The sequence below is a fragment of the Choristoneura fumiferana genome, chromosome 23 (genome assembly GCF_025370935.1).
Source record: "Choristoneura fumiferana chromosome 23, NRCan_CFum_1, whole genome shotgun sequence".
Taxonomy (NCBI): domain Eukaryota; kingdom Metazoa; phylum Arthropoda; class Insecta; order Lepidoptera; family Tortricidae; genus Choristoneura; species Choristoneura fumiferana.
This window is the reverse complement of record NC_133494.1, coordinates 19,366,999-19,391,403: the sequence shown is the minus strand read 5'-3', so window position 1 is coordinate 19,391,403 and position 24,405 is coordinate 19,366,999. Positions and strand designations below refer to the sequence as shown.

The following is a 24,405-nucleotide window of genomic DNA, read 5'->3' as shown; positions in this document are numbered from 1 at the left end:
TTAGATCGTCTAATCAAAAGTAGATCTTTTTCCGTATTCGTAATGCAAACCACACGCAAAGGCTCAGCGCATCGCATAAATTAAACGTATATAGGTCACCTTATCTACTATTTATTAGGAAGTTAAAACATTTCAGAAAAAATGCCCCGGTAATTCTTTGATTAATTTCATATCTTTTGAATTAAAGATATAGATAACAAGTCAGATAACAATCAGTGATACAGTGCAATATAAATTGGAGGGAAATTGCTACGATCTTCAGTCTTCACTTTCCTTTCCATGCTGAGTTAATTCAGCGGCGTAAAAAACAATTCTATTGCCTGATTAACTTTTTATTTATTTTTTAATCGCTTTGCGTTTTGGTTTGTGCTCCGTAAGTTCTGCTAACCCTTTGAAAGGTATTTGTTTTTCTGTGTCAAGTTTATTTTTACAAGCTTTTATTTAACTTCACCTCGTACATTTGTTTGTTTAATCGTGAAAGTTAATTTGATCCACTTCTAGTGATCGGAAGCTTGAAATTTGATAGGTATACATACATATGTAGCTTTATTTATTTATGAAATTGCACAAGTACATGTTAAAGTATAATTCTGTAAGGGCGTTGCAATATTATAACATTTCAAGTTTCTTACATCTAATTAAGTAATAAACAGAAAACTCTTCAGAAAATTGTAAATTACATTTTAAGCATCCTTGAAAAACTAAATTATTTCACTTTAATAATAGTATGCACTGGGTATCACAATATAAATTATAAATTAAGTATTAAGCATATGAAATCATGACTGATTAATCTACTTATTTAAATTTACTACGTCATTGTAGGTAGGTACTATTTTATTAAGTATATCCTTAGATGAATGATTGGTCGAGCACGCACTTTCCCATGGCCCATACTTATTCATTGGCCCAAGCCTTAAGGCCGCCATTGAGGGAATAATAATAATAACATACTTATTTACTTAGCTGTGGAAACTGTAAGAAAGAAGTGCAGCTGTCATAATTAAAGAAACCTCGGATTTGACAACCAATAGCGAACGGTTTAAATACAACATGGAATTATTTTGAAGCATTCTGTCGAAAAAACCTTTAGGTTGAAGCGGGGTAGTTGCAATACTAAAGTATAGGTTATACCTGGGAGTCTTAGGGCCTGTTACATCATTAATTGTTAAATTTTATGTACAAGTATGGGACAGATACCTATCTGCGATATGCGTTCTCTTTTTGTTTTTTTTTCCGAATAAACAGAGCCGGCATCACATTTATCTGTCCCATAAAATTTATTAATGAGTGGTGAAACAATCCTTTAATATAGTTTAACCTTTACAATTTGCTTCCAGATGGTTTCCCGCAGTATCCTGGTGCTGGCAGCCGTGGTGTCGGCGGTGGTGGGCCACGGGCGGGTCACGCAGCCGGCCTCGCGGGCCTCGGCGTGGCGCTTGAACTTCGCGACACCGCCCAACTACGATGACGATGGTTTGAACTGTGGGGGGTTCTCCACGCAATGGGAGAGCAACGGGGGCAAGTGAGTACCCATAAGATCCAATAAACCCATTCGTTTTTAACCGATTTTAAAAAAGGAATTCAAATCGACGGTTTTTTTTAATTTAGGGTACATCAGAATTTTTTTCTAGGTGAACTGACTTTGATGAGTCTTTTTTATTTGAAAGCTTAATGTGATTCTGATTGTGGTGTCATTTAAATTTGATCAAGATTTGACCGGTTATTTTTGAGTTCCTTATACATAATAATATGAGCAGTTGAAATTAAGCTATTGTAAAAGATACGTACCTACACTGAAAAGCGAGTAAAAGAAAATTAAAGTTACTCAAAAAACGGACGGGTTTTCCAAATTCCCATAAGATAGGGACTTCGCTAATTTCCTAGAGCTATTAGCCTCTAGCTCTGTAAGTTCCTACTTAGTACCTACTTAACTAATTTGGTGTAGTTTTGAACTAACGCAAAATCTAATTCCAGATGTGGAATCTGCGGTGACGCGTACAACATCCCCGAGCCTCGTCCCAACGAGCTAGGCGGCACTTTCGGCCTTGGTGTCATCACCGCGGAATACCTGCCAGGCGCCACCATCGCCACCACCACGCAGCTCACCGCCTCCCACCTCGGCTACTGGGAGTTCAAACTGTGCCCAGACCCGACCAACAACGACCAGGCTTGCTTCGACCAGCACGTGCTCCAACTCGAAAACGGCGAGACGAAATACTACCCAACCCGCGGAAGCACTACTTACAACGTCAATTATAAACTTCCAACCGGCCTTGTCTGCGAAAACTGCGTTCTTCAATGGAGATACCGTGCTGGCAACAACTGGGGAATCTGCAGCAATGGAACCACAGGCTTAGGTTGCGGGAAACAGGAAGAGTTCAGAGCTTGTTCGGACATCACCATTGGCATACCGAAAACGTTGAACGAGGAGGTTAACGAAATTCCGTCGTCGCTGTTCTTTTATTTGAAGAATGGATACTTCGACAAGCAGCAAGGTGAGGCAGTAGTCGATAATGAACTTAAAGTGCAGTGATTTTGAGGTTATATACGACTTGTTTTGTTACAGCTTTAAATTATAGTTAGGTAAAGTTTATAAAGTTGCATGTGGTCAGAATGACTTGAGATTAAATGTGTAGTTTAGGTTTCTTGCCGTAGATTAAGATTTAGTGATCCTGTCAGTATTCTATGCTATTTCCAAAGAAGTAAGTTTGCGTTTGAAGGTACCTACTTAGTAATGTAAGATATTTATTTGTTGTATTAAATTCTTCCTTACTAGCTAATACGTTTTATTTTTAGCATTTTTTATTTACCATTTTCTGTTCTTTTCACACAAAACCTACACACCTAATTCTTACAATAATAATCGCCCAAGTGGGAGTCGGACTCGTGCACTGAGGGTTTCATACAAATTTGTAGGTTGGGATGTATCTTATAGGTATCTATGAATACCAGTATTAGAAGAGCCCTTCTCCTAAGCAGAATGTACGCAGTGTGTTTATATTGGATGGTTACCGACAAAAACTGTGATAAAAAAAATAAGATTTTGACACTGTTCTTGTTGGAGATCCTGTAACTTAATATCAAATTTCAAGTTTGTGGGTTCTAGGATAACCAGAAGTACCCTATTATCTCTCCCTTTCTACCACCCTAAAGTTGACTACCTATACATATATACATACGTGTTTATGAGCGTAGACCTCCTAGTATGTAAAAAATACCTGTATCAGGAAACGTCGCTCCTCCAAATAAACCCCTTGCAAAAAGACGGGCACCTATGGTTTTTTGTATTTTATGTGCATGAAAGCTTACTTCTAAGCTTCAATGGCCTAAAAATCTGAAAAACCATAGGTGTCCTATTTGTTTGCAACGGGGTTTAGTACATTTTAACTGTGATTATCTTTGACTAGAACTATTAATCTAACTAACTATAATTATGCTTATTGCTTTTAATATAATTATTATCTTATGTTTATTTATTATATTTGTAATTACTTTTATTGTCTTTGTTCCATAATGTATTATTTGTGTAAAACCGTATATAAACTTCACAGTGCTTTGGTGAAACTGTAATGCTGTGAAACTTTTTTATGAATTAAAAATAAATAAATTTATGAATTAGGTAGAATTAGGTACAGGGTGATTCGGAAGCCGCGAGCAGGACCAACCGTCCCGGATTCAGTTACTTTAAGGCTCCTTTGAACACGAAACTACCGTGAGACCACCATATTAAATGAAACAAATCCGGATAACTCACGTCATAAAGCCAAGTTGGTCCGACCAACGCGAATCGGCGGGTGCTGCAACACGCGCACTGCGCGCCATCGCTCTGTTGGCACGACTACCCACCGAAACTATAATATAATACCAGTGCACAACTACCCACGTTTTCATCAAATTTAATTAAGGCTACAACATCGGCTACAGCTACAATAAGGCTACAACTCCATTATTAGTGTAAATAACGTTTTTAGTGTTCCGTACCTAAAGGGTAAAAACGGAAACCCTATTGGACTTCGCTGTCCGTCCGTCTGTCTGTCATCAGGTTGTATCTCAAGAAGTAACAACCGTGATAGTTAGACAGTTGAACTTTTCATAGATTATGTATAACTGTGGCCGCTATAACGACAAATACTAAAAACAGAATAAAATAAATATTTTTTTTTTTAGCCTATTTTGTGTCCCACTGCTGGGCAAAGGCCTCTCCTCTCTTGCTCCACTCCTGCCTATCAAAGGCGAGCTCCCGCCATCCCACATTATAGGCATCCAAGTCGTCCCTCCATCTCCTCTTCGGCTCTTCGGATATTTAATTATTTTAATTTATTATTTTTTTATTGCCGTTTTTCGCTAATGTCTAATGAATGTTATATAGATGGTACGGAAGCCTTCGTGCGCGAATCCGACTCGCATTTGTCCGGTTTTTTAAACGTTGAAAACAAAAAGTACCTATTAAATTATTTACGAAGTGCATGATCCAAGGGCGGATCCACCGTTGTGGGCACGATGGGCATGCCCACGACCCTAATAGACTTGTAACGATACATTTTCACGGTCTATAATAATAATAATAATAATAATAAATTCATTTATTTCGGGCAACTTGGCCCATACAATAAATACCTTACAGACTAACATACATATTTATAATCAATATTTAAAACTAATTTGGTGACAAAACGGCGTGACCCCGTTGAGTCACCGTCCCCGACGTCGCATTCATCTGCGGCATGGTGCCCCGGAACCGCCGGAACACGACGTCTTTCGGCCAGAAGGCAGCACTCGCGATGCCCCCCCCCCCCCATCAGCAGCCGCGGCACGCGCACCACAAACGAGCTGAAGTGCACGTAGTGGCGCGACTGCAGCTGGAACACCCTCAGCGTGTATCCGCTCTTCCGGCGGACGTATTCCACCACATCTGCGACTGCGACGGTGTGATCTATCGAGATGCTTGGATGACCAATGTCTTAATGCGCGGAAAAAGGAAAATAATCAAATTCAAAAGTCATCCACGCATGAGTCATGCAATGGGCGAGTTCATGCTCCGACTCGCACTTGACTGATTTTTACCTGTCGCACGTTTAGAACGAAACTCACAACCTTTTTTGAGGCTGGATCTGCGCCTGGCATGATCACTCTGGAATTAAAGTGTGGGGTTTTACTTAAATATGATCGTGAAGGAACCATTACTGGAGGATTGATCCTGTTCACGTCTACTTCCGCAGGTCTCCCACCTCCTGAAGGGTCCAGAGAAGCCTCTACGGCCTCGCAGACCCTCCAAGCCTTCCAAGCCCTCCCGCCGACAGCCCCGCCCCCGCCCGGTATAACAAACGCAGAAAACAGAAGATGTCCAGAAGTAAGAAAAGGAAGAAGGTGCGTTGACCTGTATAACTAAAAATATATTAAACCTTAAGGCTGCGTTTACACTAGAGTCTACTAATTACATCGCAGTCTTAGTGGTCAATACCGCCAGCTGTTCCCTCTGAGCGAGCCCTCGCACGGCGGCCATTTTCGATGCGGTTTTGCGAGCACTTGGCTCACATGTTTATCTATTTTTTTTTCACTAACGATTTGTAGTCATAATCGTCTCTTTTTATATATTTTTAATACATAAATGTATAACAAGAATACAAAAAGGTTCATGAAAGTTAGTGTTTAGAAAGTTTTGATAAATGTTTCAGGAAATCGTAACGTTTAAAATTTTATTACTCGACCTGATAGAAACATGCCAATTTTTTCAGTAATTTGCTATTTAATTTTTCCCAGACGCAGTACTGGAAATAAAGAGAAGATAACGCCAAATGTAATGTTAATACTGAGATACAAAATAAACAATCAAACCCATTAAAGTTTATAATTATAAGAAGCTAGTCTTTTATCGTACTAAAAATACAAATTATGTGTAAATTTCAACTACTTATCTATTACGGTTCTCGAGAGGTAGACCTGTGATAGACGGACAGCGAAGTGGCAGTATTAGAGTTCCGTTCGTCACCCTTCGGGTACCGAACCATAAGAAATAAGTAGGCAGTTGCTTACCACTTAGGTATAGCAGGTACCATCAGCCAAATAAGTGGTCTATCAATTTTTAAACAAGTTCCTATCAAATGAATATGGCGCTAAAGTCGAACTTTCATGTTGACAGACAGGTCTATTGGCATTATTGTTTCGTGACATGCAAACGATTATTAACTTTAGGGCGGTAGACCACATATTTGGCTGTACACACACGGCATGGTACAGTCAACGTCACAAATAAGTGCACTTTTGTACCTTGCTATTTTAACGTCATGTTTGAAAAGCCATATGAAATTGTGTAGGTACCTACCGACTGAAAGCGATAAGGTACAAAAGTGATCACTTGTTTATGACGTTGACTGCACAACCAGAATGTTAGTCGTTTCTATAGACAATCTTGTCAGGCAAGTGTGTATAGTTTCATATAAAATGTTCTGCCACTGGAACATCCGATTACAATCCAGGCCCGACATCCGACAAGTGGGAACCACCTCTAAATGTACCTATTTTTTGCGGATATAGATCAATGAAAAACCATTATTTCTCCAATCATTTATTGCCTTTATTTACACAATAAATATTTGCGTTCTAAGTAACGATCTCAACATATTTTTCTGTCGACAACCAGAGTCCACAACTCATTCATTCACATGAAATCGACAGAAAAACAACACAATACACATTTATGCATTATATACAAAACACGCCGTTTTAAAAACAGCTCCGACTATACATTGCAATATCTAAAGCAAGTTTGTAATGCTTACATAATCTTGAAAGGCGTTAGAGCATTTTTTTAATACCTTGATTTTAGTCGAGATTAACGAATATTAAAATTTCAGTGAACGACTTAATTAAAAACAACTCAAACCATTAAAATAACTTAACAATTTTCAACGCACAGCCCTCACCATTTAGCTAATTCAATATAGTAAAAATAAAATGCACACGATACAAAACTCAGTTCATTCTTGCTTGTCTTAAATCATTAATTCACGGGTTATTTCACAAGTGCCCATATCAATGAACTGGGTGCTAGACTCTGGCCAGCGAAAGCAGTCCGCAAATTAAAAAAAAATGAAGCTGACAACACTTGCTTACACAGATTAAACGATGTTGATATTATTTTAAATTTTCCAGATATTAAATTATACGGGCTCTTCAAGCTGCATCAAAATTCATGTAGTAATGTGTCAAAGTTGATGATGCACTTTAGGAGTCCTTGGTAAATTTTATGACCTTTGTCAGTGCCCATCTACGTATAGTCCAGCCGCATCAATTTTGGACCATTTTGACCAGATTGGCACTGAATATATCTTCTAACATTTCAATTCTAACATAATCTTATAACATTTGCATTTTAAGCGGCGGTTGAATTAAACAAAAATAACTAATTTTATTTCTTATAGCAGAAGTATTAAATTATCTACGATTAAGCCGGGCTAGAATGTCAATATGTCAATTTGACAGCCTCAAAAATGATACCAGATTAAAGTTTCGTAAAAAATGCGTGGACAGCTTTCACTGGCCAGAGTCTAGTTCAATCGTATAATATTTGAAAGTCATAATGTAATGCTTGTCATAATTATTGTGTCATATTTTACCCCCCCACTAAAACTATGGGTAATTTTTCAGAAATATTTAAATGATCACTATATGTTAGAACCGTTAGGTTAGGTTTGTTTTGTAAAATTGTCAATAGGCTTCAGAAAAAAGTTATGACAAACAATATATATTATGACTTTTAACAATCATGCGAGCCGATATGGACCCCGAATAACTACTTTGACCTTGTATCTCGCTACAAAATCTGTCTGAAATCGTAAAAACGGACATAACCTAAAATATCACTCTTGGACATCAAAATAGATTTTATGTTTTTGAATATAACGCTGAAATAAAACAAATCATAGCAGCAAACTAGGAACATTTAATGTGTTTCATTTGCGACTGCGTTTTGTTTTATTTAAAGGTTAGAATAATTCTAGTGACCAAAAGTGACAATTCTGGTAACTACTCCAATATACTGGAAATGAAAAATATTACAAAAAAAAATAGAAAAGAAACGCTCGAGCCAGGAAACGAACCCGGTTCTTCATCTATCCAGGATGCGTGCTGCACCCCTGCACCACGCCAAGCTTTAATTCCATGGCGAAATTTTCTGACATGTTCTCGAGATTAGAGAGTTACTATTTTTTAATTTACATATTATTTGTCGCTAAGCGCCATCTATGTGAAGAAATCAGAATGTAAATCAGAAAGTTAAAATTATCTAAACTTCGATAGTGTTCTGGGAACTAGTTTCTAGTAAAGTCAACAGTGCTCACCATTTTTTTGACAGTTTCTACGCCCTAATAAAAACAATATCCCGATTGTAACATTGACTTTAAATGTTATTTATTAGTCTTTAATGGTTATTGAAACCCTGACAATAGAACCCTTTAGGTGTTAAACGAATTTATTAGTCGACTCTATATCCTAAGAACAAGTAAGAATAAATTGACTTCATATTTTCAAAATACCACTTAGATAATGTAGTGTATTAATAACTATTGCTTCTGGGTGACAATCAACCAAAGCGTCGGATAGCTAAATATAGATAAGTAAATTTATAGAATTTAAATAGATATATTCAAAATCTTATACACTGCCAGCAGCATAACTTATAATTCAAGAGGGTATTTCTAAAAACTTGAAATCGAACAGCCAACAAATTGCCGAAGAATAATTGATTATTTGATTTAGTTTGTAGAAACCACCGTAAGCTCAAATTTAACAAAGCCTATATACAATAGATTTTCGAGTCTAACGTTACCATTTAAACATCTTCAAATATAATTATTGTAATTTAACAATTAATAATTTTTCTCAGGTCACAGTGTAGTGATATTTTCTAAACGATTAAAGGTGAATTTATTTCATAACTTTAATTCTGAAAATAGATTTTATCTTTTTTAAAATGAATAATTAAAAAAATAAAGGTATGATAATGTTTAATATTGTTCATACTTGACCAGTTTGGCCCACATTCGGTGACATTTTCTCGAAAACTATATAAACCACAAGCCACATCTCTATTAAAAAAATATATTATTTTCTGATTTTTCTTAATTAAAGAACTTAGATTTCGTTCAACATACGTATAAAAGGTTAAACTAATAAAAGGTTCCACAGTGATTTAAATCCCATCCATCAATGGTATATGCAAGCGAACTAGTTATCCGGAGGGATTCGCCAAAAGCTCTTTGGTTTGGTATATTGGAACAGTGATCAAGACAAGCGATTTAAAAACCCAGCTAGACCTGAAACACTACATCAATTTTTCAACATATTCAAATCAAAATCAAATGGATCGACAATCTAGTTAGAATAATGATTATTTGACAGCTTATTTCGTGTTTGAGTTTCTCGTACTATCCGTTGTATAGTTTAATATATGGCCATGTTGATGTCATTCATTACATGTATACAAGAAACGTTTGACAAATAGGTTACAGGTACATTAAACATTACGCCAAGAACAGCCTCTGTCTGTTTACATAATTTAGAAGTTTGCACCCAAACAATTTGATTCCTATGTCACTATAGAATCTTATCATTTATTATCATTACACATCATTCAATAAGCATTATCTTGTCATTTAACATAAACAAATAAAATGATTTACTACCAAGTCGAGGTTCGATGGTGGCTCAGGAACCAAATTGGTTGACACTGTACCCATAATGTCCAGTTTAAGTACGATCCATTTAGAAAATACGGTTTAACTAAAACGTGGAAACTTCATAAAACTATTCAAGCTAGATAGACTTGAGACCTTATTGTCTAACGCACTTGAATCACTATCGTTTTCGCTACTTCTTTCTATCACATGGTGTGAGATAAGAGCAGAGGGATGTGGTGAATGCGATGATTTTTGATGAATGTGGTGTATTTTTTGTGATCAAGTGCGGGTAGTTCGAAGGAGTCGCGCTGCTATGCAGACTTGACACCCCACACTTCTGTCTACTCGTGGCCACGGCCACTGTAATGTGGTCGAAACGTCGAGGTAAATATTACTCGTGTGTTTTAGCGTGGTAAGTCCCGTTTGTGTTCTTTTGACTATGAGTGAAAATCACGAAGTTTTTAAACGTGATGCGATAGCGAGAATCGCGTGTTAGAAAATACGGCCTCTGTACACTTTCCTGTCGTTATTTATTTATATCTGTGACAAATCTACAGCTAATAATACGTCAACCGCATATAAAGCTATATCGAGAAAATGCACACAAACATTGCGCAATATATTCACAAACCTTTGATTAGATATGCATACGAAGCTAGACGAGCCATTTTCTATTCTATACAAATTATTGCTGCAAATGCTAAACTATATTTATCATCATTTCAAACCATCTCTAAAGCAGTCCGGTCACTTAAGCAAGGTTTAACACGTCCGCAATCGAATCACATTCAACGCACCCTCATTTTGTCAACTTACTGACATGTGGTTGAACTGTGGGTATTACCGAGTAATAGACGTAAGAGATTTTAAATAAATTTCTGCCCATTTTTCTAAACCACCGCTTCCATGCGACGAAGTAGATATTGAAATAATAATAAAATAAATATCATGGGACATTTGACACCATTGACCTAGTCCCAAACTAAGCAAAGCTTGTACTATGGATACTAGGCAACGGATAAACATACTTATATAGATAAATACATACTTAAATACATATTAAACATCCAAGACCCGAGAACAAACATTCGTGTTATTCACACAAATATCTGCCCCGGCCGGGATTCGAACCCAGGACCTCAAACTTCGTAGTCAGGTTCTCTAACCACTTAGCCATCCGGTCGTCCAAATAGCGATAAATACAGTCTAGCACTTTAGGAAAGCGTATATACAAATTGTAATAAACTTACAAAAAATGGTTTATTGGTAACTACAGCTCTGAAGAAATGAGACCCTATTAAAGCTATCTAAGGACTCCAGACAGCCCTAAAATTAAACTGCAAATTATGGTCAGTTACTCGCCAAACACGACTAAATTGGCCAATCATGAGCCAGCATCTCATAGGGCGGCCTCTTATCGGTAATCTTCCTATACTCAGAACGGCTAGCACAAGTCATTCATATCTCTGATTCCGTATATGTATCTCCCTCGCCCTTGAGCAGCCTGAAAGGGACACAGCGGCTAACTAAAGGTAAATTGTGCCACCTGTTCTGAAAGATTTTGAAAACCTGATCCAATGAAATCCTATACATTCATATTTTCAAAATACCACTTAGATAATGTAGTGTATTAATAACTATTGCTTCTGGGTGACAATCAACCAAAGCGTCGGATAGCTAAATATAGATAAGTAAATTTATAGAATTTAAATAGATATATTCAAAATCTTATACACTGCCAGCAGCATAACTTATAATTCAAGAGGGTATTTCTAAAAACTTGAAATCGAACAGCCAACAAATTGCCGAAGAATAATTGATTATTTGATTTAGTTTGTAGAAACCACCGTAAGCTCAAATTTAACAAAGCCTATATACAATAGATTTTCGAGTCTAACGTTACCATTTAAACAACTTCAAATATAATTATTGTAATTTAACAATTAATAATTTTTCTCAGGTCACAGTGTAGTGATATTTTCTAAACGATTAAAGGTGAATTTATTTCATAACTTTAATTCTGAAAATAGATTTTATCTTTTTTAAAATGAATAATTAAAAAAATAAAGGTATGATAATGTTTAATATTGTTCATACTTGACCAGTTTGGCCCACATTCGGTGACATTTTCTCGAAAACTATATAAACCACAAGCCACATCTCTATTAAAAAAAAAATATATATTTTTTCTGATTTTTTTTAATTAAAGAAACTTAGATTTCGTTCAACATACGTATAAAAGGTTAAACTAATAAAAGGTTCCACAGTGATTTAAATCCCATCCATCAATGGTATATGCAAGCGAACTAGTTATTCGGAGGGATTCGCCAAAAGCTCTTTGGTTTGGTATATTGGAACAGTGATCAAGACAAGCGATTTAAAAACCCAGCTAGACCTGAAACACTACATAAATTTTTCAACATATTCAAATCCAAATCAAATGGATCGACAATCTAGTTAGAATAATGATTATTTGACAGCTTATTTCGTGTTTGAGTTGTATAGTTTAATATATGGCCATGTTGATGTCATTCATTACATGTATACAAAAAACGTTTGACAAATAGGTTACAGGTACATTAAACATTACGCCAAGAACAGCCTCTGTTTGTTTACATAATTTAGAAGTTTGCACCCAAACAATTTGATTCCTATGTCACTATAGAATCTTATCATTTATTATCATTACACATCATTCAATAAGCATTATCTTGTCATTTAACATAAACAAATAAAATGATTTACTACCAAGTCGAGGTTCGATGGTGGCTCAGGAACCAAATTGGTTGACACTGTACCCATAATGTCCAGTTTAAGTACGATCCATTTAGAAAATAACGGTTTTAACTAAAACGTGGAAACTTCATAAAACTATTCAAGCTAGATAGACTTGAGACCTTATTGTCTAACGCACTTGGAATCACTATCGTTTTCGCTACTTCTTTCTATCACATGGTGTGAGATAAGAGCAGAGGGATGTGGTGAATGCGATGATTTTTGATGAATGTGGTGATTTTTTGTGATCAAGTGCGGGTAGTTCGAAGGAGTCGCGCTGCTATGCAGACTTGACACCCCACACTTCTGTCTACTCGTGGCCACGGCCACTGTAATGTGGTCGAAACGTCGAGGTAAATATTACTCGTGTGTTTTAGCGTGGTAAGTCCCGTTTGGGTTCTTTTGACTATGAGTGAAAAATCACGAAAGTTTTAAACGTTATGCGATAGCGAGAATTCGCGTGTTAGAAAATACGGCCTCTGTACACTTTTCCTGTCGTTATTTATTTATATATCTGTGAAAAATCTACAGCTAATAATACGTCAACCGCATATAAAGCTATATCGAGAAAATGCACACAAACAATGCGCAATATATTCACAAACCTTTGATTAGATATGCATACGAAGCTAGACGAGCCGTTTTCTATTCTATACAAAATTATTGCTGCAAATGCTAAACTATATTTATCGTCATTTCAAAACCATCTCTAAAGCAGTCCGGTCACTTAAGCACGGTCTAACACGTCCGCAATCGGAATCACATTCAACGGACCCTCATTTTGTCAACTTACTGACATGTGGTTGAACTGTGGGTATTACCGAGTAATAGACGTAAGAGATTTTAAATAAATTTCTGCCCATTTTTTCTAAACCACCGCTTCGATGCGACGAAGTAGATATTGAAATAGCGATAAATACAGTCTAGCACTTTAGGAAAGCGTATATACAAAATTGTAATAAACTTACAAAAATTGGTTTATTGGTAACTACAGCTCTGAAGAAATGAGACCCTATTAAAGCTATCTAAGGACTCTAGACAGCCCTAAAATTAAACTGCAATATTATTGGTCAGTTACTCGCCAAACACGACTAAATTGGCCAATCATGAGCCAGCATCTCATTAGGGCGGCCTCTTATCGGTAATCTTCCTATACTCAGAACGGCTAGCACAAGTCATTCATTATCCTCTGATTCCGTGTATGTATCTCCCTCGCCCTTGAGCAGCCTGAAAGGGACACAGCGGCTAACTAAAGGTAAATTGTGCCACCTGTTTTGAAAGATTTTGAAAACCTGATCCAATGAAATCCTATACAGAATATTTGAGCAAACGAACTGCACACATAAAATATGTAAAAAATGTATTATGATATGACTAGGGATCGTAAAATGCGATCAAAATCTATTGAAATCACGTATGACAATTATGACAACCACTTCAATGAATATCGCTCGCATTGCACGAACCCTGATCATGACCATAAAATATGGTATGTTAGTTCTAAATTAAAGTACCTAACTAAAATGGTTTTGAACATGGCAAATGCCAGAACTATAAAGCCTCTATATCTATTTATTTTATATTTAACTTAAAGGGTCCTTCAAGGACTCGTTAGACAACGTTGGTAACTGCCACACTTAGAGATGTCAGTTAAATATTTAACTGTTTATTAGCAAAAGATTTTTCATACTAAAATTTAAGGTTGAAACGAATTCAAGTTCCATTGCAACTAATTCTATAGCTGTCTTTGAGTGCGGCAATTAGTAAACTTAATTTAGATATTACTTTATGAGGCCCAATTTGACTTAAATACTTTGAAATTTGACTTTTTGTGTCGTTGAAAATAAAATACATTGAATTTTTAAGAGAGTTGGATTTCTTACAGACGTATTTGGTATCCAATAAGTTACAATTTGTATACTAAATACCAGTGGCGAAGCGTTCATAGAACTCTGTTCCCACCGGCTTTACCAATATTTACAAAACAGAACAACAAGACATATAGAATTTATGAAAGATTTAAGCGATCTTTGCTTCGGCTTTACCACGGAAATATCTGTCGCCACGCCACTGGTAAATACTGTAATAGTTTACACAGTGTCCCAAATTTAGTACGTCATAATGACACCTGACATTGTTTTAAAGTTTGTTCTAAAATTTCTTTTTTTTTACATTGGTAACGCTAGCGTTTACTTAGATAGCGTATATAAATTAAAACAAAAACGAGAGCTATCGTACCAGAAGCTGACCCACACAATATAAAAAAACCGGCAATGTTTTTAAAACCGTGCTACTTTTACAATAGTTATGTTAAGCTGGTCTAGTGCGTCTTAGGCTGATCTACCTGCGATGTATAAGTGACGTACTTTACTTGGGAGAACCCGTAGAATGTAGATAGACACTTTATTAAAAGTTGTAACTTTTTTCTAGATTTTGGCATTTTTGCCGTTTTACCTAAGTTATTCTATATTCATAAACAAAAAAGTGTCTATTTTCTAGAGTTTTATTTGTGGCATTTTTCATACAATATTTATGGTTCGTCCCAAAATGGGCATAAATTGTATGGAAAATCAGGGACACTTTTTTTTTCATGAAACAAAAAACAAATTATTAAGATAAAAGGCACAACTTTAAATATAAATATCAAAGTCTGCGTAAACAGATATGAACTTCTCATATCTGTTTACGCATATTATAAAAAAAAAAACATAATCTATCCCCACAAGAATCACTTTTACGCCGGATATATCCACAGAACCAATAGCAATAAAAAGGATATAAATGTCACCCCGAGTTAAAAGCGCGGGCGCCTTGATACAGCGGCCATTTTGTTACAATCCTGGTTAGTAAAACGAACTTACTTTCATAAGTTTTGTTTAAAAAATATTATTTTTTTCCTTCATGACCCAACGATCCGCCCCTAGTCTCGAAAGACCTTTCTATTTATGTTTTGAATTAAAACAGCACAGCGATGCTCATTCAGCGACACTTGATGGTAAGTACAGTCAACGTTATAAATAACTGATCACTTTTGTTACCTTGTCACTTTAACGTCATGTTTGAAAAGCCATACGAAATTGTGTAACGACTGAAAGCGACAAGGTACATAAATGATCACTTATTTATGACGTTGACTGTACACATGAGCTTATTACTTCTGTGGTATGTACCTGTCATTGGCGTCGAAAAAGTAAAACACGGTCGTCAAAACACTCGAATCTTTCCAAACAACGAATTCCCTCATAACGTATTTTAAACTATAACAATGCCTCACGTGCTTAGTCGAGCTCTATCCGCATGCTGGGGGGTAGGCTGCCGCACTGGATCTTGGCTTCTTTAAGTTTGTTGAGAGACAGTTTGAGGTCTTCCATGGTGATGGGGCGCACAGCGTCGTGGTATTCGGAGTCGGAGTCCGATTCTGGTTTGGATGAGGTCTGGTGACAATAAGGTTTTGTTGAAAATATTTAAATACAAGCCTTATTTTACTGGCTGCTCTTTTAGTCGACTGCCCTTGCATTGCCATCCAACCTAAACGACCAAAAACATTCCCAAAGCTAAAAGAGACATATAATAAAATAAAGAAACTTTCTTCGAGAAAGAGGCCAATAGAAGAATGCCGCTGGGTTGGGTTGATGGGTAGCATATGGGAAACTTCGTCGAGCGAGTCTTTACTTCGCCGATTTCACAGAGTCTGAAGACGAATCTCTTCAATCAGTGCGTCCTACCTGTCATGACATATGGTGCCGAGATGTGGACACTCGGTTGGGGTGGTCCACAAATTGAAGTCGCTCAGCGAGCTATGGAAAGGGTTTTGCTCGTAGTTTCTCTGAAGGATCGAATTTGGAACGAGGAGATCCGACAGAGAACTAAAATCATCGACATAGCTCACCGGATAAGCCAACTGAAGTGGCAGTGGGCCGGCCATAACAGCCTAAGAGCCGACAACCGCTGGGGTAAACGTATAATCATCTTCGCAAGGGGGCTGGCAAGAACTGGATGAGAGTGGGCGAGGATCATGCTCAGTGGTGTGCAGTTGGAGAGGCCTATGTCCAGCAGTGGTACTAACTACTAATATAGGCAGTAGAAGGGTGGATGGGTGACACTCTTTCCCGGCCCGAATAACACCGACATGAAAATACCGGCCCTGTTTTTTGTGTACACGCCCATAGAAACTGACACGAGCTTCTATGGGCGTGTCCACGAAAAACAGGGTCGGTATTTCCATCCCGGTATCATCCGGGCCGGGAAAGAGTGTCACCCGGGTGGATGTATACCTGGCTAGCGTCTTTCGCGATCTCGTCGCGTGCGAGGTCGCGCACGCGGTACACGGCCGCCTGCCGGCACAGCTCGTGCAGGTCGGAGCCCGAGAAGCCTTCCGTGGCGGCCGCTAGGCGTCCGAAGTCGATCTGCAACCAGATAACATGGTATTAATGAACTGGTTAAAGCGGGTTTTCGGTGGACGCAAGCCGTTCAACCGAGGCAACTGGAGTTTAATGGGGGAGGCCTATGTCCAACAGTGGACGTCCTACGGCTGATAGGATGATGATGAACGAACTGAAGACAATTGCTTTGCTCAGCCTCCCGATAATGCGTTTTGGTCCTTCGAACCGGATAAGCTTTGGTCCTTTGAGCGGATGTGGTACTCACCGAGGGTGCCACGGGCTCCTCTCGCAGTATGAGCTGCAGTATACGCTCGCGTTGCGTTTCGTTCGGCATGGGCACGTGGAAAGCGGCTGGCATGCGGCGTTGGATGGCCTTGTCCAAGTCTTGTGGGCGGTTCGTGGCACCTTTATTACAAAGACAATAGTTATAGTTTTTATACAAGGCTGAAATGAGATAATTAATGTCGAATATTCTCAGAAAGAATTCTGAGCGTAGCGAAGGTTTCAAAGCACGAGACGCTAAACAACTTTAGTGTTGAGCGAAATATATTTTTTAACTCACAACAGCGTCAAAAACAATGTACCTGGTAGATACATAACTCGTTTCTAAAAGCATCGTTTTGTGTTCTGTTTTAATCTTAATAAAATACAAAGTTGCGTGCACTACAATTTCTTTTCATGCTAGCTGAGAAAAAGCACTAAAAAAAAAAAGATTTCGACCGAACCGAGCTGCAGCTTTACTGTCTAAGACACTTGTAATCATAATTATTTTCACCACTTCTTTCTGTCACACGATATAGACGTGGGTAGAAAGAGATGGCGAATGCGATTATGAGCGCTCGAGCGTTAGTCAATAAAGGAGTCTGGACTGAGTCATAAGATAGATCAAGTTTCGCTCACCCATGATGATGACAGTGCAGCAGGGGTCGGTGATGAGTCCGTCCCAGAGCGACATGAACTGCGTCTTCATCATGGCGGTGGCCTCGTGGTCGTGGGCGGTGCGCGTGCGCAGAAACGACTCGATCTCATCTACAGAACAAGAAACGAATCAGGCCCTATACTATACTTCGTTTTTTTTAGCATTAGAAAAAGGGTAAACAATCTTGACAAGTCTTTTTATTGAAAAAAACATTTATACAGGGTGGATTTCGACGAGGGACCTTTGCGGAGATATTGCATCGTTTAAGTGATACACAGTCGATTTATTATGTTTAGAAACATAAACAAAGTAAAAAAAAAAATACAAAATTCACTCATTTTTAACTGTGGTGATAGCCCTATATTGCATCTGCACATAACGGCAAGATGGCTAGATTAAGGAATCGCCGTCGGGAAAACTCGGGACGTTTATTTCCGAGAGTTGTTGTCATCGTACTGATGTAAAAATGACACATGAAAGTCAAATAAATCAAATAAAACGTACCTATAAACACAATGCAGGGCTGCAACTTGACGGCGAGGCTGAAGACAGCTGCCGCGAGCTTCTGCGTCTCTCCGTACCACTTGTCTGTCAGCAGGGAGACGTCCAGATTGATGAAGCTCATGTTAGCTTCCTTCGCTGTCGCCTTGGCTATAAGTGTCTTGCCGCATCCTGGAATGACAGTAGACAATTAGGTACAGTAGCTGCAGCAATAGCGGTTTGAGAACTTCACGCGCAACAATGGATAGGTTTCTTCAAGCTGTTGCTGATGGTAAGTTTCAAGTGTATAATAATACGCCCTCAGCAATATTATAAACTTATAAACTCAACCAGAATAAGCTGAAAATGATGAAGATGATAGCCATCTTTATAATTTCTTGATTGGTCGACAAAAGAAAAAAATACGTACACCACAATGTTTTAGACTATCGCGGTCATTACTCATTTTATTATTTAAATTCGGGATTTGTTCCGCGTACCTTGATTTTAGAGCAGCTCGATATTTCAGCACAGGCGCCTGCGCCATGATCACGAGACGACTGGATCATGGCGCATGCAACTGTGACGAAATATCGAGCTTCTCTACAATCAAGGTCCGTGAAAAAATATGTGTCCAATATTTTCTGACACATAGGGACTGTTTCACCACCCACTGATTTGATTCGAACAAAACAAATAGAGACGGCATCACACCTAACCGCCAGTTAACACTAATCAATGGATGGTGAAACAGCCCCTTATACTTATATATGTGTTACAGATGAAATAGCATATTCACAGCAAAAAATATGTGTAGAAAGGAAATGCCTTTCTTTAATTTCCAAAAGGGTCCCAAGTTCTTGTGTGCCCCAGGGCCTATATTGCCTAAGATGGCCCTGCTCCCGACCCGCTGCCCCCCCGTATTTGCGCTAAGGTCTTACCAGGAGGTCCGTGCAGCAGCACGCCCTTGGGCGGCTGCGTGAGGCGGCTGTCGGCGAACAGGTCCCGCTTCTGTATCGGCAAGATCACTGTCTCGCGCAACTCCTGGATCAAAGCGTCCAGGCCTGCGATGTCCTTCCAGTTCACCTGCAAATTTGAATAAGGTTTTTTAACTGATCAGCTACATCTATTTCATCTAAAGCCGAGTTTAAACTTGCAAGAAAATTCGTGTGTAAAATCCCTAAACTTGCGTCTTTTAGCTTCTTCGGGATACGGTCTTGAATAAAGAAGGATTGTAAATTTTTGCTGCTAGTCACCAGCATTAAAATCTGCCACAGCGGAGCGTGCAAAAATATCTGACAGGTCCTTCCTAGAAATAGAGTCGTATCAGATATTTATGCACGTTTGTTGTGTCAGATATTGGTGCTGGTGACTGTACAATTCGGATTTAAATAAAAAGAACGTTACAGTCGTTATAAGTTTGAGAATTCAGTAGGTGACAATAATGATTAAATAAAATTTATAAAAAATGCAATGTTACTATACAGATAAATATCAACACAAAACACTTCATTGTACACGCAATTGAACAATAATTAGTTTTATATCGATTGTAAATTGATTAAAACATTTATTGACCAACTACATTTAAGTATCTTTTATGTAGATGTTTTTATTGTATATATTTTAATAATGAAAATGAAATAAGAATTTAAGATAAAAAATTAACTAACTTTTGAACGATTCTTAACACGTGCAAGTTGCATTACATTGCGAGGCCCAAAAACCAACGAGTTTGTAGTGGTCAACCGAGCGCCGCAATGTAATGCAACTTGCACGATTTTTCTTGCAAGTCTAAACTCGGTTTAAGCAGCGTTTGCGAGCGAGGATGTGTTTTTCATTAACCAATAGAAGCGCTTCATTTACACATCCTCACACGGCACATCTCTGGTGGAAACAGCTGAGCGGAGCGAGGCGAGGTAAATGAAGCGTTACTATTGGCTAATGAAAAACATATTCCTCGCAACACATCCTCGCACATCTCTGGTGGAAACGCTGCTTTAATGGCAAACGACTTTTTCATCTCTCCTGTTCGGAAAGTTTAATTTTCATGGATAGATAGCCGGGTGGAAAATTGCGTTTTCATCTCTAGGGTGGAAAGTAATTTTTATTTTTCGATTAGCCACTGAGTCGAAGATAATTGAGTTACGTCAATGAAACTTTTTTTTCACGTTTCAGCATGGCCATCTAGATGCACGTCGTGACCAAGGAGCTTATATACAACACTGGAGGTTGAACGCCGAACATCCGTTTGAAACAAGAAATTTGATCTTTATTACGTCACAAACATATTCCATCTCTTTCTTTAGTTAGGTTAAGAAAGAGATGGAAGTCATTCGTGAAATGTGAGAGAAAGAGATGGAATATATAAATAAGTAATAAAGGTCAAACTTCTTCGTTCGGCGTTCAACCTCCAGTTTTGTAGGTATATAAGCTCCTTGGTCGTGACCAACTAGATTTTTTTTATAGTCGGCCGTGGCAAGTGGCCAGGTCGAAAAGGTACCGTTGAAGGTTGGATATAAGTAAATTCAATTTAGTGAATACTGAATACTGAAATTCAATTTATTACTATTCTAATTTTTTTGTACTATTTTACTTTCCTCACAGTCAAAATGAAAAGAAGAGTGTCTAACTCGGGTGAAATTACCCATTTCCCCTCGAACTATTGGCGCTCTCACTTCGTTCGAGCGCCAGAAATATATCAGGTGAAATGGGTCACTTTCCACCCTTGGTTATCAATCTACTATTAAATAGGTCAGGTTCCATGAGGATATAGATGAGGAATGCGATCGCAAGCGTTAGAGCGTTAGACAATACGACCACAGATGCCGTCCTATGTGTGATTGACGCTTTATCGGCGCATATTCTGGAGAGAGAAGAGAGACAGACAAACTCACATTGATCTCATCAGGCACGACGAGCTGCGAGGCGATGATCATCTCGTGGTCGGTGAGTTTATCCAGTTGCAACGTGTGCTTGCCGCCCAAGCCCGCCCTGGAAGAGACCCTTCAATACACAGACTGTATAGTGGCTTGTATACAACACTAATATATAGATTTTGAATGTATATGGAAAGCATGATACATATACATGCAAACACAGCCACACACAGTTAGTTTACTAGTGTAAAATAATGTATTATTAGTTGTAATATATTTGTTAGTTGGGCCAAAAGTTTTTGTTAAGACTATAAAAACGTCCCTTGGATATTTAACTACATTTTGCTTTGGATAATCTAATAGTCAAAATACCACCAATGGGGGAATTATCACGCTAACACACACGAGTAATATTTACCTCGACGTTTCGGCAACATTGCAGTGGCGGTGGTCACAAGTAGTGTGGTGGTTTTTTTTTTTTTTTTATTTGACTGGATGGCAAACAAGCAAATGGGTCTCCTGATGGTAAGAGATCACCACCGTCCATAGACACCTGCAACACCAGGGGGATTGCAGATGCGTTGCCAACCTAGAGGCCTAAGATGGGATACCTCAAGTGCCAGTAATTTCACCGGCTGTCTTACTCTCCACGCCAAAACACAACAGTGCAAGCACTGCTGCTTCACAGCAGGATTAGCAAGCAAGATGGTGGTAGCAATCCAGGTGGACCTTGCACAAGGTCCTACCACCTGCGATGGTATGGTGGTATTTTGACTATGAGTGAAAATCATGAAAGTTTGGATAATCTCTCAAAAACATATAGTCAAAAACCTAAACATAAGTTGTTATTGCCAGAACTCTTTGTTTTTTGACATTTAGTTTAAACAATCATGTTTATTATGTTAGGACTTAGACCAAGACAATAGTATGATTTCATTTCAGAGCATCAGTGACATAATCACACAAACTTTGTTAAGGGGTACATTTTATGCAGTTTGTTAATCAAAACTACAGAAAATCCTTCAGGGGATCTTCTGTACCAGTACACCTTTTATATATATAAGAAGGGAAATACAAGCATGCCACCTGGCGGGAAGCAATCACCTCCTAAAGTGGAAATAGCCCAGTTCACATTTATCTGTTGTGTTGTGTTGTAATGTCTGTCTCTCTTTATGCTTGTGACGTGACACAACACAACACACAGTGCATCAGATAAATGTGAATGCAACCATATAAAATGTATGAAACCGATACTGTTCTAATGCAATGCGACACAACACGACAGACGAACCGGGCCGGGGTGAACCGGGCTTAGGAGGAGAATTTAATTTGTAATTAACTATTTGCAATTTTGTCTCACTTTTTTTTTATTGGAACAAGTCACTATTCCAGTTACTATACCTGTATACTAATACTATACCATGTTGATCAGCTTTGATTGGCCACCATGGTTGTAATGATAATATCTCGAAACTGTTTTACTTTACTGAGTAAACCAACATTCAGGAAGACATAATACAGATTAATCATAAACCTAAAACTCTGAGGGTGCATCCAAACATTGACTCGAAACGTCATTTCATGTAATAATTCAAAAACAACATAATGTGCTCATATTGTAAATACAAACTGAACTATAGATACATAGAAAAACCAGAAAAATAAGACTAGTGCCGGGAATCAAACTCAGGTCCTCGGCATTCCGTGCCACGCGTTTTACCACTACACCACCACTGGACAGTGATACAGGCACGAATTTCTCCTATGCACCACATATCTCAGCTTGCGTCTAAATTTCAGTTTGTATTTTTGATATGGGTTTTACGGGATGACCGTAAAAGTAACAAAAAATTGGAATCGAAATAAAAAATACAAAAAGATTCCAAAAAAACAATCTTAATAATGTGCTCAATCATGTTCTATCTAATCTCAATTTGATAGTAATACATGTAAGTATCTACAGCATTTAGCTTATACCAGTACAATTTAGCAGTAAGTATGTCAGTAGTAAGTAATGCAACCACTGATGATTTAAATAAAGATATTTTCATTTTCATTAACAAAATCAAGATCAACATTCAGGCAAGTATCATTTAAGGTCTATGCCCAAATGGCATCATGTGTAGGTACTGTCTCACTATTTATGATGTAATTCACTTGTCACATTATAATTCAGGAAGACACAATATTGATTATGATTAATCATAAACCTGAAATCCCGTGGACATGTCCTAATCAAGATCAACATTTGGGCAAGCATCATTTAAGGTCTATGCCCAAATGGCATCATGAACAATAGTCATCATTTATGATGAAAATTATGAAAGTTATTCCACTTTTATGTTTGATTACAGATGGCACCCTCTATAAATAAATTATGATGAAACTTCTGAGAAACTTGTCTACTACTTTTTATCTTAAGGCCAGGCATTTTTGCGGGATGACAGCCAACTTTAGAGATTAATAAAAATGCAACCATAACAGTTAATCATGCCACAAATTAGAAAACTAAATATTATTAGTTTCCAATAAGATATCATGACATGTTGCGTCAATCATCAGAGAATCAAACAGATCATATTTACAGCATTGTTAGAAATGGTCTGATGAGACAATCAAGATTAGTGCATAAAAATATTAAATACAATCCGGTATTTCCCGCGATCGATACGTACTTGCGTAACTGTTCGCGGGCTCGTTCCTCAGCCTTCTTCCGACTCTTTGACGTGGGGTCTATTTGGTTCACCAGCCATTTGATAGAGAAATAAGTGACCGCAGACACGAACGCGACCCTTATTGCCATTTGGAACACATCGGTCCGCGTAAATGCAGAGCCCTCCACCATCATGCCTCGTGTGTATCTATAACTTTGTCACTGGAGAAACGCAGAGCTGATGCCCTCAACGCGGTGCTTATGAGTTTTCACAAGTTTAATGATTTTATTTTATACACAGGAATTCGTCTTCATCACGCTTTTTGAGATTTTTGAGTGATAGGTGAAGAATAGACAAAACTAGAGTAGGTAGAGTAGAGAACTAGAGAATGACGTTTCGTTCTACTGGATGATGTTGAATGAAGCTGTCAAGTTTTTCAGTTCTAATTATACTTTTTAACATTTTAATGTAAAATTATAGCTACTATTGTCTTGATTGTATTTCTTGGCTAAGTTTACTTTTAATTGTACAGGATTATCTAAAAACGTGTATTTTTAAATAACTTTTTGTTAATTATCTTCTAGTACTTAAAAAGTAACGGAACGTATTACGTTTGATTGAAATGGATGTCTCATT

At 37.8% G+C, this 24,405-nt stretch overlaps 2 protein-coding genes across 5 annotated transcripts in view; one reads left to right on the top strand and one right to left on the bottom strand.

Annotated features, from left to right (window-relative positions):
• Positions 1 to 2,792, top strand: part of LOC141440739 (uncharacterized) — a 41,642-nt gene extending 38,850 nt beyond the window's left edge. The window contains exons 1-3 of one of the 3 annotated variants that reach the window (XM_074105282.1): positions 287 to 398; positions 1,341 to 1,525; positions 1,978 to 2,792. In XM_074105282.1, the coding sequence (XP_073961383.1) occupies positions 1,341 to 1,525; positions 1,978 to 2,536 (744 nt within the window). In that variant the 5' untranslated portion in view covers positions 287 to 398 and the 3' untranslated portion in view covers positions 2,537 to 2,792. Of the gene's footprint in view, positions 1 to 286; positions 399 to 1,340; positions 1,526 to 1,977 lie in introns of those variants that run through there. The other 2 variants (XM_074105284.1, XM_074105283.1) reach the window with 2 other exon arrangements.
• A 9,390-nt stretch (positions 2,793 to 12,182) lies between these two features.
• On the bottom strand, positions 12,183 to 24,133 carry LOC141440725 (outer mitochondrial transmembrane helix translocase-like). Of its 2 annotated transcripts, none has more exons than XM_074105267.1 (8): positions 23,791 to 24,133; positions 21,134 to 21,242; positions 19,178 to 19,322; positions 18,261 to 18,428; positions 17,738 to 17,866; positions 17,103 to 17,242; positions 16,730 to 16,861; positions 12,183 to 15,889 (listed from the first exon to the last, which is right to left on the bottom strand). In XM_074105267.1, exons 1-8 carry the CDS (start codon positions 23,961 to 23,963, stop codon positions 15,734 to 15,736), a joined length of 1,152 nt encoding a protein of 383 aa, XP_073961368.1. In that variant the 5' UTR covers positions 23,964 to 24,133; the 3' UTR covers positions 12,183 to 15,733. The 2 variants fall into 2 exon arrangements, with proteins under 2 accessions (XP_073961368.1, XP_073961370.1); XM_074105269.1 differs by having other exon boundaries at positions 21,134 to 21,230.
• Positions 24,134 to 24,405: the final 272 nt, after the last annotated feature.